General features: G+C 41.4%; 2 protein-coding genes across 5 annotated transcripts in view; both read left to right on the top strand.

The window, feature by feature from the left end:
- Window positions 1–5,935, top strand: part of slc8a2b (solute carrier family 8 member 2b) — a 191,529-nt gene extending 185,594 nt beyond the window's left edge. For both annotated transcript variants that reach the window (XM_039779394.1, XM_039779404.1), the window contains one exon: window positions 646–5,935. In XM_039779394.1, the coding sequence (XP_039635328.1) occupies window positions 646–1,022 (377 nt within the window). In that variant the 3' untranslated portion in view covers window positions 1,023–5,935. The remainder of the gene's footprint in view (window positions 1–645) is intronic.
- A 2,008-nt stretch (window positions 5,936–7,943) lies between these two features.
- On the top strand, window positions 7,944–15,529 carry srsf7a (serine and arginine rich splicing factor 7a). Of its 3 annotated transcripts, XR_005637072.1 has the most exons (9): window positions 7,944–8,186; window positions 9,534–9,767; window positions 10,118–10,294; window positions 10,848–10,934; window positions 11,259–11,300; window positions 11,583–11,627; window positions 12,049–12,141; window positions 13,071–13,618; window positions 14,632–15,529. XR_005637072.1 is itself a non-coding variant. In XM_039782949.1 (8 exons), the coding sequence occupies exons 2-8, from the start codon at window positions 9,544–9,546 to the stop codon at window positions 13,162–13,164; spliced, it is 762 nt and encodes a 253-aa protein (XP_039638883.1). In that variant the 5' UTR covers window positions 7,944–8,186; window positions 9,534–9,543; the 3' UTR covers window positions 13,165–15,529. The 3 variants fall into 3 exon arrangements, 2 of the variants coding, with proteins under 2 accessions (XP_039638883.1, XP_039638894.1); XM_039782949.1 differs by having other exon boundaries at window positions 13,071–15,529; XM_039782960.1 differs by lacking the exon at window positions 13,071–13,618 and having other exon boundaries at window positions 7,946–8,186.
- Window positions 15,530–19,058: the final 3,529 nt, after the last annotated feature.

Genomic DNA, 19,058 nt, shown 5'->3' with positions numbered 1-19,058 from the left:
CTGTGGCATATAGGTCTGTTCAGGAATCCACCCATGGCTGCGAGGGTCCACAAGGGTTTGCATGACGTAATTTTGTCATCTGCCCTGATATTTCTGTAAAGGGTCGGTATGCAGCCTAAAATTCAATTTAATCCAATTTTATTTATAGTATCAAATCATAACAAGAGTTATCTCAAGACAGTTTACAGATATAGTAGGTCTAGACCACACTCTATAATTGACAAAGACCCAACAATTCCAGTAATTCCCCCAAGAGCAAGCATTTAGTGAAACAGTGGCGAGGAAAAACTCCCTTTTAGGGAGAAACCTGGGACAGACCCAGGCTCTTGGTAGGCGGTGTCTGGCGGTGCCGGTTGGGGGTGTGATGAACAGTGGCAATTATGGTAACAATAAAGATAATAAAACTATGACTAGAAATAGTAGTTGTAGTAGTTCATAGCGTAGCAGGGCACTGCAGGGTGTAGCAGGGCGTAGCAGGGCACTGCAGGGTGTAGCAGGGCGTAGCAGGGCACTGCAGGGTGTAGCAGGGCGTAGCAGGGCACTGCAGGGTGTAGCAGGGCGTAGCAGGGCACTGCAGGGTGTGTATCGGAGTTCATCAGTGTTGCTTCTTCTGTCTGTGTGCTCCACCGCTTTCTCTCTTCTCAGACACCTTTGCTAGCAAAGTGGCCGCCATGCAGGACCAGCACGCCGATGCGTCTATTGGTAACGTCACCGGTAGCAACGCGGTCAACGTGTTCCTCGGGATCGGCGTGGCGTGGTCGGTGGCCTCCATCTACTGGAAAATCAAAGGGAAGGAGTTCAAGGTGGACCCGGGGTCGCTGGCCTTCTCCGTCACACTCTTCACCATCTTCGCTTTCATCTGCATGGGGGTGCTGATGTTCAGGCGCAGGCCCTCCATCGGGGGAGAGCTCGGCGGCCCGAAGGGGGCCCGCCTCGTCACCAGCCTGCTGTTCCTGGGCCTGTGGTTCCTCTACATCCTCTTCTCCAGCCTGGAGGCTTACTGCCACATCAGCGGCTTTTAAACAGGAGATGGAGAAAGCTCTGGATGAAAATATTCCACAGCAACACACACACACACACACAAACATATATACTTTAACACCCAGTCCATACAGTTCACAGTTCGACATGAAACAAGTGTAAGATTCATCTGTTTTGATAGGGCTTGGAAGGGTCCTGGTCTTTGATGCAGGGACACTAAAACACTTCAGATAAATGTTCACACACACACACACACACACTCTCTATGTACGCATGTGTAAACAGATCATAACAAACATTTACAGGCATGATGAAGGGCAAGAAGAAGTGTTAGCGAGGGGCGAGAGATGTGAATGCAAAAGGTTACCGCAGCAAAGTTAGCAGAGAGAAGACGGAGAGAGAAAGAGAGTGATTGTGAGGTTGAGATTTTAGAGGTATAAAGAAAGTAAGGTCCAGCCTCTGGAGTGCTGTGTTATTAATTGTAAAGTCAGATGTGTTTAGGTTGGAGCCGAGGAGCTGTCCTGTAGGGTCAGACCACTAATAGAGAAGAGGAACAGAATCCTGTGCACACCACACTAAATGTATCTATCGGAGTTTCACTGAAGAAACTTTAGTTTCCTACAACAAAAACCTGTCCTGCCCGCCTCTCCTCTGTATTACTGTCTTTACTGGTACAGCTACACTGAGGGGGTGGAGCGTTGTGTGAAAAAAAAAAAAAGGAGTGGAATGTTTACAATAACAATATCATTACGTTTGTTTACTACAGGAGGTTCGTATAAAGTGGTGATGCTTGTCTGATACTCTGTATAGATGAAGGTGGTTCTCCACACGCGCTGTAAATAGTTAAAACCAGTGTACTGTACATATAGAGTGTAGTGTTTTCAGTAGGCAGACAATGCCTACCACTGACAAAGTTAGAGAGGGGGGGAAATACGTAGCTACCATTCTGTATAGAGAGTCAAATTACATCGAAAAAAAACCCCCGTAAAAACAACAGTCAGGTCTACTGCTTCGATGTTTTTAAAAAATCCACGCGCAGACTGGAACGCCGCCCACAGATCACGAACATTAGTGAAGACAGCTCAACGAGCGTGGGTCAATTTTTGGCTACAAACTATTAGAATGTCTTAGCCGACCAAACAGACGAATGATAAAACTGGTGAGATAAAAGTGTATGAAAAAGCCATACATCCCTAGCATCCTGCGTTCCCGTCAGATGTGTCTTTTTACCCGAAGGTTTCCGTGGTACCCATAGCCCCTCTCTGACAGTATATCAAACTGACAGATTATTTCTTTTTTCTTTTTTTTTTGCATGCATGCATAGCCAGATATTGAACATCTTCACCCAATAAGTCACAAATATACTTTGTGAAATGGAATAATCAGAATCCGCCTGTAAATGACATCCCTGCATTTGTGTAGGCCGACGGGGAAGAGGTGAGGTGTTTGATCTGAGAGGAACAAAAAGGACATTTTCCTCCTCAGAAGGACCATATATGTTCACTCACACACATAAACACACATTCGCTGTGTGGAGTGTAATCAAAACACACGTGGAAACGTTGTTCGAAGCTTTTTTCTCCATCCAGATGGACTGAGATCTGAGACACTGAACTGCAGTCAGTCGTCACCGTGGCATCGTGGGTAGTAACAGAGTAATCCATTACTGTGGCATGTATCCTGACAGACTAATCCTTTACCTTTTAGTGACAGCAGCACGGTCAGACAAACATGCATGGGTCATCGAACAAGACTTAACAGTGTTAGTTTACTTTCAAGAGTAAAGCCAGTGAATTACAATGAGTCCTTTTATAAACTGAAACAATGGATTCCAATCATCAACGTTCAGTCTACAGCATATTGATAAGGACACAAGATCCTAATCCGAACTTTAATTAGGATGCAGGGTGCTAGTCCATATTACACTGATGCTTCAAGATGGCACCTATACAATGCCTTAAGGAAAACTCTCAAGTAAAAATCTAGTATTCAAGCTTCCGGCTGTACAAAGCTGCACTTTATTTAATGTAACTAAAACATGCTGTGTTTTTCTTTTTCCTTTAGTCGACAAACTATTAGCGTGCAATACATGAGTCCCTGGAGTAAAACTATGAAGTGTCTAAAGTTTTCTACATCAGGTTTCTTGTCCTGTGGAAAGGGATTGTTGTAATTCCATCCCTGCCCATCCACCTGTGCTTAGAGCACAATATGAGCAGAAGACATTTTAAAGGAAATACTTTCTGTTTTATTGGAAGTCTGCACACTGTTTAAAAGAACAAACTAAGGGCTGTCATCTAATGTTCTTCAGAGTTTGTTTACAGTCTGTAGCTCAACAGCAGACAGCTGACAGTCGGCCTCATCAGAGGTTCAAATCTAAGACAGTTTCTGTAGTCATAGTACCATAGCATAGGCAGTTTTCAGTGGGAAACGTTCAAGGCATATGTATGCGTTGCTTAGTATTGCATGGCAGAGTTGGAACATACAGTTAAAAGTGTTCACACGCTACAGAAACTACTGGCTGCTTAACAGAAAAAAAAAAAAAACAGAACGCACAACTAAAAACAGTACACACCAGTGTAAACTGCTGTGGACATTTCAGGTTAATTACTTTTAACATTGAGCTACATAAAGGTTAGAAGTCAGTGCATGAAAAACATGTCACAGCGAATGAAGCGAGCAGTGTGCCACACCACAGTACGATGATAAAGCAGTTAACCATGAGCTTAGACTAGAAGCTTCAAGAGGCCAGCTTTCCTCTTCTAAAGGAGGAAGAGTTGATTCATCATCCCAGTCAGCGTTAGAATCACTGTAATATTCACCGCCTAATCTTAGTCACATTAAATACATTGCACTTTGTGCTGCAGGTGCGTAGCAAACATTCCACCCACAAATGATAAGTGCTATACCAGTGGAATTTGTTATTACCGTTATTACATGCGATAATATCAGAAAGAATCGATTCGTTTACCATTGACTAACTATACTTTGTAAACTTTCTAAAATTTTGTATCTTTCCCTTGCATATATAGCCAAGGTCGATTTTTTTTTTTTTGTACTTCTAATCGACGTTTAGAATAGTATCAATATATACAATTGGTAGTGTAGATTATATCGTTACTGAATTTAAGTGGATTTAGATTTATTTTCCACAGCGAAGAAGCTCCCCTTTGAACTGCTCCAAACGGGTGTAGTGTATCATAACCAAACACTATCCCATCTGATTTAAATAAGGACGTTCGTGTCTATGTAACTTACTGCATAAGATTATTTATTTAGATATTTATTTATTTACAAGATTATTTATGTAGAGATAAAGCTGTGCCGCAGGTCCTCGAGGCGAACAGTTTGGCGTTTAGTTCAAGGAGCAAAAGCTGTTAAAAACACATCTTGTTTCGTTCGTAGCTTTGACTAGAGGTCAGTTGACATCTTTTACTGCTCCAGTGTTTGTTGTAACCCTCCGCCAATGTACATTTCTTCATTCAGTTCTCTTGGAGGAGGAGTTTTTTGAGTGTAAGTAGCATGTTTACATGAAGAAACGGTGTGGAACATTTGCCAGTATAATTGTCAGTCTCGGGTCGTCGTGAGCTAAAGAACTTTTTTTGCCGATATTAATGGAGGCTGTGGGGCAGGTCGGTGGGGCGTGAGGTTGTAACAGTAGTCTAACTCTAGTCTACTCACTAAACCACCATGTGGGACCACAATTACACATCACACACACACAAACACACAGATATCCATAGGTCATCCTCTCACGTCCCTCTCCCACGCTGTGTGAGAATGCACACTCATGCATACCACAGACTCGGATATATATATCACACACACACACACACACACACACACAAACAGGTCTGCTGAACTCGTGTGTAATCTATGACCGGTTGAAGAATGATCGGCACCAGTGGGTACAGGATGCATCGGATTATGTGCTGAGCGTTGTCCCAGAAGGTGTGACCCAGGTGTGGCTCAGCGCCCCAAAAAACAGAACTGTCTACAATGTCCGGACAATGTTCCACGTTTCCATGAACTTCTGTACTAAACTGTCTGGTTTCGGCCTTTGCTGTTCTGTAGCTAGATGTGATGCCTCCCCATCCGGCCTCTCCTCCTCAACCCAGCCCTGCCCGGTGTGTGTCTGTGTTTGCTTCCCTTCTGTGTTCCTCCCCCAGATGCATGATGAATCCCTGTGTACGTGTGTTAGCAGCATGGTCTTACTGTGATGGACACCTTGTAGGCATATTTTACCTGTGGGGTAATTCCCCCCCACACAGTTTGAATCCCAAATACCAGAGGCTCTTTGTGAAATAAAATGAGCCAGTAGCACACACACAAGACACAACCACAACTCGGTACAGACAAAACTGAAGAGATGCACACACACACCACACACACACACACACACACAGAGACGGCATCTAGGGATTCAGTGTCTACTGCTCATTTGTTTAGTTACCTTTTTAGAAGCTGTGAAAAGAGAGCGTTCTCTGTTGCGTCAAGACTACGGCTGCAACGAGCAACATCCCAGGTCATCTTTTTTTGTTTGTTGGTGTACGATATTTCTGTGTCTGTGTTAGTGTCCCCCTTCTTCTTCTCTTGTTCTCCCATTCGCTCCCTCCCAGGTCTTGCTCTTCAATGTGTCTCTCTGTGAAGTTTTTTCCTGTGATGATGAAAATGTCTCTCTCTGCCTGAACCTTTGTAGGGAAATTATGACTGAGTTACTACAATATCATGTGATAGACATAGACATTTATTCAATACTGTAATAAATTATTAACTGAAGATGATATTTAAGTTTTTTTTTATGAAATGCAGAAAAAGATTCTTTGAAAAAAAAAAAAAATGACAACTTGTTTTTGAGAACATGGCATGAGGTGTAATGTGTTACCGAAAGAAAATGAAGGTCTTTAATTACGTGAAATTGACCTTATTTGAATATAGTTTATTTATTTTCAAGGCGTAACGTGTCTGAGTCATTATTTTTGCACTAAGTGAGCACACAGCAGCAGTCAAACCAACATGGACAGAGTATGAGACTGTACAGGTATGCAGCACCTGCACGGTTAGAGACATTTCACAGGTTAACCATAACTCTAAAGTCGTGTTTTAGTTTATTTAATTTATTTACATCAGGGACCATGTACAAAATACATTCATCTCAAAAAAGACAAAAGGATGCTTTATACTACCTATGGCTAATGTCTACAGTCCCTGGGCAGGTGACAAAATCACCACTTCTACAAATTTACCAACACCCTATTGATATATAAATATCTAAATATTATACGTACATCCTAATTTGTAATATTCTCACCAATAGTGTATAATAAATTGAAATTAATTTTGTAAATTTGCCTGTCAATCTTAACTTGAGGAACCGTTTCTCAGTCGTTCTAAGAATGTCCCTGAAACCATTTTACTCGTAGAAATAAAATAGATCCATGAATCCATTATATGTGATAACATTTAATGAAAACGTTCCTAAAACATTCTTTAAAGGTTACAAAACTGTAACCCAAAGGGAGCCTTTAGGAAACGCCTTGGAAGGGATACCAAGATACAGTGACCAAAACAGACACAATCCGAAATGAATTAGAAATAATCATGACTTAATCATAATTTTAACAATTTTGCGGTTGTCAGATTTAGAAATCCCATTGTATTCTTCAATGGGACACATATACAGTACTTAGTACATATTATTATAGTATTTATCAATTATATAATAAAAAGTAATACAGCTACTCATTCTGAAAGTCTGTATAAATGTGTTTACTGCCCTCCAGTGGCCACTAATTACTTCAGCATTAGCCTACTTTAGCCTCGCATTGTCAGACCTATCTCCACATATGGATGTATTATAAGAGACCGTCTCCACAGCGCTACTTCGGCATTGAAAGGTGCTGGCCAGAGATTAATATTGTTTGATAAAAAATATTTAATACAAAAAATCAGTATGAGGTCTTACTTAGTGTTATTCTCACTGAAGAATATGGGTTAGTGTTTCCACTGGTGGAATGTAACTAAGTACATTTACTTAAGTAGAATTTTGAGATAGGCTACTATCCATTTTATGCAACTTTCTACTTCTACTCCACTACATTTAGATAACCAATATTGTACTTTTTAGGCCTATTCCATTTTTTACTTCAGTAAGATTTTCAATGCAGGACTTTTACTTGTAACAGAGTATTTCTACACAGCTGTGTTGCTTTTAATTTTAATTTAGTTATTTTTTTATTTTTTTTATTTTTTATATATATATATATATATATATATATATAAAAATGGAAATTACAAAACAAAAAACATAAGTGGTCAATCCGGAATTAAGGTACATAAATATTCATAATGGACATAAGACTTTTCAAATTTGACTTATTTTTGTATAATTATCTCGTTTAGAAATGCAGGAATAGGAATCATGTATGTTTTCTTGACCTCCAGTTGCAGACCATACTGTATGTTTTCATATGTTCGAATCGGAATACTTTGATCATTATCTTTTGAAAGGTCCTAGGCAGGCTTCAAAATTAACATTTTCGTCTACCAGCCAAATGGCTAATGAATGTTCAAATATTACCAGCCATTCAATAGATTACCATTGGGTTTTTTGGCTGGTGAGTGAAGCAAATCTACCAGCCACTTGCATATTTCACCAGCATTTGGCTGGTAAACGGTGCTAATTTAGAACCCTGGTCCTAGGTAATCTACAAGCGAGAAAGGTGTTCCGTGGTTTCAATGTCTGAGTTACAGAGTAGTACAAATATTCAAATCTAAGTAAAACTTTTGCTGCAAGAAGTCATTGTCATTGTAAATATTCTTCATCATTTTAATATGAACTTCTTTAGCCTTAGGTGGCCAATTTCTGTTAATTAATTGTATGATTATATCAGTTTGATCCATGGTTTGATCAGTGGTTTGAAATGCGTCTTTTGAGTCACAGTGCGCAGATGCGGAAGTGACGCCTTTAGATTGTGGGGTTGTATTCTATCCAGGAAATTCTGGTGGTGGTTAGCTGTTAGCTGGTCGAACTGTGCGACAGACATGTGGAAGACTTGTTAATGTCCACGAGTGGCTATTTAGCTAGTTCATTCAGCAAAAAAAAAATAGTCGTTTATTCGTTCAAAGCCACCTCGGGCTTCTGTTTGAGGCGGTTGAATTTCACCTGCGTGTAGCTGAATCAGAAATCATCGGAACAGCGGAACAAGGTAACGTTAGCTAACCTAGCTAGCGCTTCGGCAGTCGCCATTGTTTATGAGCAGGCGGAGAGCAAGGCCTTCGGCTGACGTTAATTCCTGGGTATAACCACTTGCATACTACACGCACAAACCATATATTGTGTGTTGGATTGGAATAGTTATCTACGAAAAGGTCTATCTACATTACATTGTTATTCATTGAACCGTTATTGGGCTAGAAATGGCTCCATGACCGTCTTGACTGTAACGTAACGTTAGGTAACGTTAAGCTAACGTTTCGTAGACTGATCCGCGCATATATTTTAATTCAAGCGTACGAAATTGTGTCCACAGATGGTATCCGATATAATAATAAAATAATAATACAGATTAAATAGACTTATAATGGGCCTTAATGAAATGTGCGCGCTTAATATTAATACAACACTGCTCTGTGTTTATCAGTTCGTGACGGCGGTTAATCGAATAATGTAAATCCTTGTGAATGAAGTTGTCACCGTTGATTTGTGTCTTGAACACGGCGAACAGGACGTGATTAATGTTGGTGTAAAATTATTTCAGGAGGCAGTGTTTGGCGCGCTAACAGGCGGTAACGTTGGCGACTAGTGTGGCGCTGTTGCACCTGCTGAGCTACCAAACGACATGTTTTCAGACCCCTCTAACACAGGTGCAGTGGTGGAAGAAGTAGGAGATCCTTTACTTAAGTAAAAGTACTAATACCACACTGTAAAGAAATATACTCTGTTACAAGTAAAAGTCCTGCATTGAAAATGTTACAAAAGTAATAAGTTTTTTTCTTTAGAAACTGCAAACGATCAAAACTGTTTGTGGTTAATCGGCTAATCATTTCAGCTGCACTATTTGTTGTTGGGGTTTCAACATCGTATTTTTTAATTCTTTTGTGCAAAAATCTTAATTTGGAAAGTAACTAAAGTTGTCAGATGAATGTAGTGGAGTAAGAAGTACAAAATTCCCCCTGAAATGTAGCGGAGTAGAAAGTAGCATGAAAAGACTCAGATTTGTACTCAAGTACGGTACATGCAGTAAATGTACTTAGTAACCTTCCACCACTGCTAATACCACACTTTGAAAATACTCAACTATAAGTAAAAGTCCTGCATTCTCTGCAACTCTATTTTCCTAATTGATTAAACAGATTATTTTGTCAAATACTAAATTCAATAAAATCAGTTATTCTATGAAATGACGATAAGTGCCCAATCTAGTTTTTCAGAGCTCAACTACTGATTATCAAAGTAGAGAGTAATTTTCAATCAAGTTTTTGTCAATTGTCTTGATTAACAGGCTTGTTGTTTCAACTTTAATTTATGCACATTTTCTCCTTTTTCCCGACAGGCAAGGAGAGATGTCCCACTATTCGTCTTCCCGTAGTTCGTCTCGGGCGACCGACTGTAAAGTGTACGTGGGTGATTTGGGCAACGGTGCTGCCAAGGGGGAGCTGGAGCGAGCATTCAGTTATTATGGCCCGCTGAGAACTGTCTGGGTGGCCCGAAACCCACCTGGCTTTGCCTTTGTGGAGTTTGAGGATGCCAGAGATGCAGAAGATGCTGTGAAAGGCATGGATGGAAAGTAAGTAGTCATTTTTATATTATAAATATATAATTATACGTGTTGTGTAAAACTTTTGTGTTATATTTCAGTAGTCCTCTGATTTGTTCTCAATTTTTAAAAAGGTGAAGCTCAGAAGAAGAAAAACTTCAACAAAAATGAGCCTCTACTGTGTAAATTACAAATCCCAAATACAACAGCGTTTAGCCCTTAAATCCTGCGTGTTGCACTTGTTTTGTCAAATATTGAGGACTCCAGAAAACAAACGTGTAATCTAATCTAGGTGTCTAGTCCTCGCAGCCGGGCATGAAGAACAATTTCAGGGATTAAAACTGACTCTGGCCTCTCTTTCTGACCTTTCCTCTCCTCAGGGTCCTTTGTGGTTCCCGTGTTCGCGTGGAGCTGTCAACGGGCCTCTCCAGGAAGGGCCGTGGGCGCCCCAGCCGACGCCAGTTCGACCCCAATGATCGGTGTTACCAGTGTGGGGACCGGGGCCACTATGCCTACGACTGCTACCGCTTTAGCAAGCGCGGAGGCCGTCGCAGCAGGTGAAGGAATTAGGGGTGGGAATCCCCAGAGGCCTCACGATACGATATCATCACGATACCTACGTCACGATACGATATTATTGCGATTTTAAACATATTGCAACATTCTTCGATATATTGCAATGTACTACCTTTTTTCCAACTTAAAATTTTTCCCAATTTCAAATTATGTCCCCAAAGGACAATTTTGTCAACATCTGTTTTATCTAGAAAGATAAATTTCTCTGTTTGTTCATCTCACTTCAATTTTATTGCTGCAAAATGGGACAGACAAACTGACCAACACATATATCATAAAAGATCGATACTTGGCATCTGTGTATCGATACAGTATTGCCACGAAAAATATCGCGATACTATGCTGTATCGATTTTTTCCCCCACCCCTAGAAGGAATACAGTCTGTTTTGCGTGTGGTCATGGCTGATGTGATGCATGTTTTCAGTGCACATTGACACTCGTGCAGCTCATAATTTCTTGCTCTGCTTTAAACAGTATTATGCCATTTTTCTTCCGTCAAGGGCAGCAGTTGATAAACTTTGTTTCCCTTTCAGGTCTCGATCTCACTCCAGGTCTAGGTCCAGGTCCCGCGGGCGCCGTTATCGCTCTCGCTCCCACAGCCGTAGCCGTAGCCACAGCCGGTACGTCAACACCAAAAAAGCAGACACGGTGGCTTCTGGTTCTAATTTTTTTTTACTGCTTTACAAACCAAATGCATTTGAGCCTGAATGTACTGGTGTGAGCTACAGGTGATCCAGCCTCAGCAAATCACACCGATCAGATTAACACAAATGAATATCTAAATTCATAATTCACTTTACAAATAAGAGTTTGCACACGATCATCACAACATCGTGCACAGTTGTTTTTATCTTGAATAGTAAAGAGTTACACTTTGTTGTGTTGATTAATAACGGATGAACCTTTTGTCTATCCTTTTTGTGACTTGTGTTTTACTTCTTCAGGAGCCGTCGTCGATCTCCATCCTATTCCAGACGCAGGAGCAGGTAGGAATACAGCTTGTACATTCATTTCTGTGCTTTTTGTAGCGTTAGCAATATATAAACAAATGTAGCCGCTCCTCATCAGTGTTGTGTTAACCCAGTTCTGCAGCAGAATGTGACCGAGGCAGAACAGATGAGTAGTCCATCCCTCGGGGATCAATTATGTACATGTGCTGTGTGCATTTTTATTTTTTTTCTCAGCCTCACTCTGGTTGTTAACACTAAGTGTTGCCATGGTTCCCACCATAGCTGTAATTAAATCCACTTTGCTTCCTGTAACATTAGGTCTGGCTCTCCAGCCCGTTCCAAGTCCAGGACTCCAGTGAGAAGGTAGGTTGTGTAAGCTGCAGGTTTTCACACCATAATTGCACAATCTTGTCTCTAAAACGCACTATTGTTGTCAACGCAAGCCTTCCATCCTGGTGACATGATTGTGGAGTAAGACATACCAAGTCTTTGTGATGTTTACACACACACAATGATTGCTGCTGGTGTGTTGGCTTGCATTTTAATTTATTTAGTCAGTCCTCATGGTGTCAGCACCATTTTACAAAAAGCCAGGTTTAGCAAATGTCAAGAAAATGCAGAATAGATCAGAAAATCTGCGAGCGTCTGCAACCTACCCATAACACCCTTCTCTGCGTGGGTTTGCAGAGATGTTTGTGTGCATCTCTGCAGAAACATAATTCCAGCTTTAGAATTCGATAGTGGAGCATGTAAATGTGTTTTTTTCTCTCTCTCTCTTCTCCAGTCGTTCCAGATCTCGGTCCGGCTCTGCGCCCAGACGACGCTCTCCCTCCCGATCTCGCTCACGATCTCCAGCAGCCAATCACAAGAGGAACAGGTAAACCCTCAGTCTAGATGTCTCTCATTCACTGAAACAGGGTGTAGGCTGTTAAATAAATGTCTAGTGTTTAGTCCTGCCAGTTGTCAGTGTTTTACCAAGACATTTTAGACTTAACACCTCAGTAGGAAGAAGCGCCAGTAAGGTCTATATTAACAATTATTGATATAGATATCGCAGTTGAGACCACAACTATCTTGCGTTCCAAGACAGTCAGATGTTCTTCACGTTAGCCAGAACTAGGTGCTCCATCCTAGGCAGGGAATGACTATTAAATAGACCCTCCTTCTACGCGGAGCGTCATGCTGCCTCCAAACAACCCCCACTTGACGGTGAGATGGACGACCGCCAAGACCCATCCACCTCCTCGACACAGAGAGATCTGCATCTTCTGCCTCTGCTGTTGGCCAGCAGTGGAGTGGGGTAGAGGACAGTGACTTGGGAGCTCTGTCTGGTGTAGAGAAGTATACTTAGATGAAAGATTAGACCTCTCTCTCTTGTGCTCTTTTCCAACTCTTGATAGCTGTGCACTGTTTAATCTCAGTGTAGCTCTTAATCAGTCTCACTTGATCTTGATAATAGAGCACACGAAAGATATAGCATGTAAACTTTTCAGACTCTAAACGTTAAAACCAGTGAGATGCACAAATATCCTCTGTACTCTTTCTTTTCTTTAACCTCACCCACCCTAGATGTAGCTCAATTCTACAGAAAAATTGTATTTATTGGATTGACAAGTGCAAAGTAAAGATGGTCAGAGGTAGTATTGTAACTGTTAAAAAAAAAATTCCCTATCCTGAATTTGGCTAGAGCAAGAGAACTCTCCAGAAAACTATTAGCTGATATCAGACAAAACGACACCATTGGTGTGACTTAAGTTAAGCATCTTTGCAGCACAGTTTTGTTTATTTTTCATATTTTCTTTAAAGCGTGTGGTGGGAGCTGAGCACCGCACTGACACCACAGCTGATCCCAGGCCCAGGGTCTGCCAGCTGGCGGTGTGTACGTCCTGCGGGAGGGTGACTAAGCGCTGACCTGAGATCAGCCTTCGTCTGCATCTGGTGTTAGACAGCGAGAAAGAGGTCGACCTACCGACCGAACCCTCCCCACAGTAAATGGGTGACCGTCTGTTCAACCGACGCACACGCTAAGACGAGATCAGCCCGTGCACACATACAGTTGTTCTACTAGAGTTCTACTAGAGTCACCCAGCCAGCCAGCCTTCAGATGTACCAGAGGGCTGACCCACACAGATCAGAGTTCGACCGCTACCTTTTTAAATCCATTACCTACCTACCAGACCCCCCTACCTACCAGAGTTCTTCGGCCTCTGTCTTAGCTTCTGAAAGAGAGCTGACGAGAGATCAGTCTTCAAGAGCCTCCCAGCGCAGTGTCTCTCCGAGTTGTAGTCGTCCGTCCTACAGTCCTTTCATCCTTCGCTTCTCTGTACTTGTTGTTTCTGCCACTGTCTCCAAAGGTAACCAAAAATCAAACCCCCTGACAAGCTCATGTTCATGGTGAAAGAAAATGCACAGGTCTGATGTAGTCTGGAAAACTGGTGATTGTAGAGCTAAAGTTGAGGCTTTAACAAGCATGCTCAGAGTACAAATGTGTGTTTGCATGCGAGTGCGCGTGGATGATTGAGTGAGTGCAAGAGAGGAAGGCAAGGTGAATTTTAATGGGTTGAGCTCTGAGGAGGGTTTGTCAGACATGTTTTTCTTCTTGTGCCGTAGATGTTGCAACATCATTACAGTTTTTAAGCAGCTTTATCATTTTAGTACAGTACAATAATAGTGGTGGCTTTTAGATGTGCAGTTCCTTCTCTGGTCATGATATAGAACAGTTTCCATTAGGGCTTAACGATATGGGGAAATAATTGAATTGCTTTTTTACACTTAAATTGTGATTTTAAAAAAAGGTAATCTTCTGTATTACCTATACACAAGCTATAAATCATTCTATAGTATGACCAACACAACATTGGATACTGTCAACATAAACTGTGTTCAAAATTCAAGTGGCTCTACCACTCGCCTCGTTGTAAACCTGTTGCGAATGTTCCTGCTTCAGCTTCCAGATTGTGGTCGGGAAGCACACGGACACTCCTCAGAGCAGAAACTATAAATCTGTTGTAGTCGCAAGTGAGGAGACTATGTCAAGGAACAGTCAGGATTTTAAATGGGTGTTTTTTGCCCTGGGGGGGGTTCAATTGTGTATTTAGCTTTTGACATGACATGTATTTCTTTGAAATACAAATATAAAGTTGCCTTAGACATAGTAAACACTGAAAGAAGAATAAAATCATCTGGTCCTTGGTCTGAGAGGTCAAAGAGGTATTGAGGTAGTTAACCAGTATCCGCGCCTATCCAGTCACGGACTTTCTCACAAGATGTACACCGTGTTAAGATGTTGAGTAATGAGGGATTTTGTGTGTGATCATTCTTCCATCCTCCCCTGTGGCGAGCTAACTCCTCTTCGTTTCTGTTTCAGTCGTTCCCGTACAGCAAGTCCACACCGAAGCCCCACGCCGGCAGACGACTGAGTGAAGAAGACTTATTAGTTCCTTAACAGACAGACCCTCTACTCTGCACCCCGTCTGCTTTCACAGCCCTACAGCAGCTGTTTTTTGTACTTTGTCTGTTTAGTCCCAGTCTTTTTTAAGATTATTTTTCTCCCCAGGACTAGTAGTCTTCGTGCAGCCTCAGATTGTTGAAGAATTAGTCAGTTTAGCAGACAAAATCAGTTTCCATTTGATAGAAAGTGTACTGCTGTTGCATAGGTCCTCTTTCTTCTCTGAAGACGCGTGCTGTAGCAAGTGTAAGAAGCAACACCTGTGTTAAGGTGATACTGAATGTTGCCATTGGCTTTTAGCAGTGATATGAGTAGCTTGTACAGTACACTTTCTGTGGAAGATAGCCCAGTTGATGCAGCGTTTGAGAGTGAAGACATTGCATTGAAAACTGCTTTTATTCCCTAAAATTTCTAAACCATCAAAATATTTTCCCCATTGAGAATCGGCAAACAATTTTTTTTTTTTTTGTATTGCTCTCCAATTTGAATTTTTAGGTTAAGCTGCCGTTTAATGTTTCCACTCATGATGGCATAAGGAGGTAGTTGCTGGCCTGCATGCCTTTGAATATGTAGTCACATTCCTGTTTGTTGTTTCTGTGCTGCACTGCCCCCTTTTATGAACCTCATCAGCTTTACGGTGTGCTGAATGGATTTTCCCCATGTGTTGAATCTCCGATTTTGTTTGACTTTTAATTTTAAAAAAAATACAGTGCTGAAGTTTGATTTCTGTAAGGGCTGCTTTAACAGTTTTGTTCTGTTCCTGGCTTATACTGTAAGACAGTGGCAGTTTCAGTTTTGAATAAACCCCTTCAACGTACCTCAGTGGTTTTATTTCACCCGTTTGTTTTGCTATGGTACTTTTAAAAGATGTCAAGATATCCGCAGTTTTCATTACATATGTTTAATTAGTGGTGTACTATATACAGTGCCTTGCGAAAGTATTCGGCCCCTTTGAACTTTTCGACCTTTTGCCACATTTCAGGCCTCAAACATAAAGATATAAAACTGTAATTTTTTGTGAAGAATCAACAACAAGTGGGACACAATCATGAAGTGGAACGAAATTTATTGGATATTTCAAACCTTTTAAACAAATAAAAAACTGAAATATTGGGTGCAAAATTATTCAGCCCCCTTAAGTTAATACTTTGTAGCGCCACCTTTTGCTGCGATTACAGCTGTAAGTCGCTTGGGGTATGTCTCTATCAGTTTTGCACATCGAGAGACTGACATTTTTGCCCATTCCTCCTTGCAAAACAGCTCAAGCTCAGTGAGGTTGGATGGAGAGCGTTTGTGAACAGCAGTTTTCCGTTCTTTCCACAGATTCTCGATTGGATTCAGGTCTGGACTTTGACTTGGCCATTCTAACACCTGGATATGTTTATTTGTGAACCATTCCATTGTAGATTTTGCTTTATGTTTTGGATCATTGTCTTGTTGGAAGACAAATCTCCGTCCCAGTCTAAGGTCTTTTGCAGACTCCATCAGGTTTTCTTCCAGAATGGTCCTGTATTTGGCTCCATCCATCTTCCCATCAATTTTAACCATCTTCCCTGTCCCTGCTGAAGAAAAGCAGGCCCAAACCATGATGCTGCCACCACCATGTTTGACAGTGGGGATGGTGTGTTCAGGGTGATGAGCTGTGTTGCTTTTACGCCAAACATAACGTTTTGCATTGTTGCCAAAAGTTCGATTTTGGTTTCATCTGACCACAGCACCTTCTTCCACATGTTTGGTGTGTCTCCCAGGTGGGTTTTGGCAAACTTTAAACGACACTTTTATGGATATCTTTAAGAAATGGCTTTCTTCTTGCCACTCTTCCATAAAGGCCAGATTTGTGCAGTATACGACTGATTGTTGTCCTATGGACAGAGTCTCCCACCTCAGCTGTAGATCTCTGCAGTTCATCCAGAGTGATCATGGGCCTGTTGCTTTGCATCTCTGATCCGTCTTCTCTTGTATGAGCTGAAAGTTTAGAGGGACGGCCGGGTCTTCGTAGATTTGTAGTGGTCTGATACTCCTTCCATTTCAATATTATCGCTTGCACAGTGCTCCTTGGGATGTTTAAAGCTTGGGAAATCTTTTTGTATCCAAATCCGGCTTTAAACTTCTCCACAACAGTATCTCGGACCTGCCTGGTGTGTTCCTTGTTCTTCATGATGCTCTCTGCGCTTTACACGGACCTCTGAGACTATCACAGAGCAGGTGCATTTATACGGAGACTAGATTACACACAGCTGGATTCTATTTATCATTATTAGTCATTTAGGTCAACATTGGATCATTCAGAGATCCTCACTGAACTTCTGGAGAGAGTTTGCTGCACTGAAAGTAAAGGGGCTGAATAATTTTGCACGCCCACTTTTTCAGTTTTTTATTTGTTAAAAAAGTTTGAAATAGCCAATGAATTTCGTTCCACTTCATAATTGGGACCCACTTGTTGTTGATTCTTCACAAAAAATTACAGTTTTATATCTTTATGTTTGAGGCCTGAAATGTGGCAAAAGGTCGAAACGTTCAAGGGGGCCGAATACTTTCGCAAGGCACTGTACATATGGCAGTTTGTTGCTGTACTTTTATGCAATTATATTAAGTCTTTCAAACTACAGGCATAATGTCATCACAAACTTCAGATATTTTTATGTAGAATGTGTACACATACAAGGAATTTGGTTTGTCGCTGTCAATGTACATGCACAGAAATAAACACGGCTAAAATTAGGACAACAAAGATGGACAAAACATTTTATGTACAGATATAAAATAGTATATAAATTAAAATGACATTTGCAGTGTAGTTTAATAAAATTAAAGCTGCAAGCAACGATGAACGGGCCCTCACCCCTCCCAGCACACTGGGGTACTGGTGGGTTGCCTGTAACACTCTGTCCACTATGTAGCGCTAGAGAACAATTATATGGCTAGTTGCTGTGTAGACTGCAAAAATGGCATGTAAGTCGTATGAGTCCCATAAGCATGACTTCCTGTTGTCAGTAGGTGGCGCTATGACAATGACTCAATATGGGCGTATAGATGTCTCCAGGCCTGGACTCTTATGCATGTGAAGTTTCAGGCAGATTGGACAATAGCCACTTTCCGACCGGAGGGATTTTTGCAGTTCCTTGAACATAACGTTATAATGTAAAGTTACCACCAGTTATAACAGTTCCATGTGTTATGGGGAAATGGACAAGAGGCCGCCACACCATGCACACACGCTGTTCCACGAAAACACAAAAGCTTTGCAATTTAGCATCGTGAATGTCTTGACATGCTACTGCTGACCCAATTTGGGAAGGATCTGTTGAATCCTCGGAGGAGTTTCAAAAAGTCCCGCAACTAAAGTGCCTAAAATGGCGCGTGGTCACATAACCTATGACAGCAATCGGAAATGTATTCGCAATTTAAGGTCACATCAGTGGGAGGATTATACCAACCTAATATGAGACAAATCCAATAAACCTCCTAGGAGGAGTTCAAAAGAATTGGCAAAAAAATAGTCAAAAACCCATACAATTCAAAATGGCCGACTTCCGGTTGGGCGGAGCTAATAAAAGTAAATTGGAAATACGTCCAAAATAATGAGAGTAATGGGTGTACCGAATTTGGGGAATATTGCAGCAACTTTCCAAATAAGCCCTTCCACGCATTAGGGGGCGCTGGAACCCGCTAAATTCGCATGAACCAAATGCTTAAAAGTTTGTGTGGCAAATGTTTGTTTTCGAGGATATTAAGGGCATCAAAAATGCGGGCCGCCATTCATGCCCAAGCCCAAGCGAGATATTAAATCTAAGTATTTACTATTTTGAACATGGCTGTAAAATGTTAAGAGTTTTTGTGCATGCTAAAGTCCTCAAACGTGTTCATAAAATGAAATAACCATGGATGTATTTTTAACGCACAAAAAAATTCCTGTTTGGTGAAATAAAAGAACAACAAAAAATATATATTCTAAGATGAGTATAATCTCCCCAACATTATCTGAAACGTGGGGGTGCATGATGGCTACGCACGAGCCCGGTCACCGCAGAATTTAGACGTGTGTGCTTGGTTGGTGAGTTTACGAGTATCCTAAGCCCCTCAAAATGCGATTGCGCAGCAGAGAAATAATAATAATCCTTACAAAAACAATAGGTTACTCGCACTTTCAGTGCCAGGGACCGATGGGCCCCTAACAAGAGGTATTAATAACCGGAGGCTTCACATGCATTCATAGACTGTATAAAACATGCTTTGTGAGAGACAACTACTTGAGTTCAAGCGTCTTAACGCTTACTGCTCCCCTATTGGTTGTTACTGAAGCCACAGATAGATTGACAGCCGCCTGAGCCTATCACAGTCCGCGG

Source organism: Perca fluviatilis, chromosome 2 (genome assembly GCF_010015445.1).
Source record: "Perca fluviatilis chromosome 2, GENO_Pfluv_1.0, whole genome shotgun sequence".
In the NCBI taxonomy this organism is placed as follows: domain Eukaryota; kingdom Metazoa; phylum Chordata; class Actinopteri; order Perciformes; family Percidae; genus Perca; species Perca fluviatilis.
The sequence above is the reverse complement of the archived record's forward strand: the minus strand, read 5'-3'. Positions and strand labels throughout refer to the sequence as shown.

Excerpts from the sequence above, each read along its gene's own strand:
- srsf7a (XM_039782949.1), top strand. The coding sequence starts at position 9,544 with ATGTCCCACTATTCGTCTTCCCGTAGTTCGTCTCGGGCGACCGACTGT. Across the intron at positions 10,295-10,847 it reads CGCGGAGGCCGTCGCAGCAG|GTCTCGATCTCACTCCAGGT; the intron begins GTGAAGGAATTA and ends TTTCCCTTTCAG. Across the intron at positions 11,301-11,582 it reads TATTCCAGACGCAGGAGCAG|GTCTGGCTCTCCAGCCCGTT; the intron begins GTAGGAATACAG and ends CTGTAACATTAG.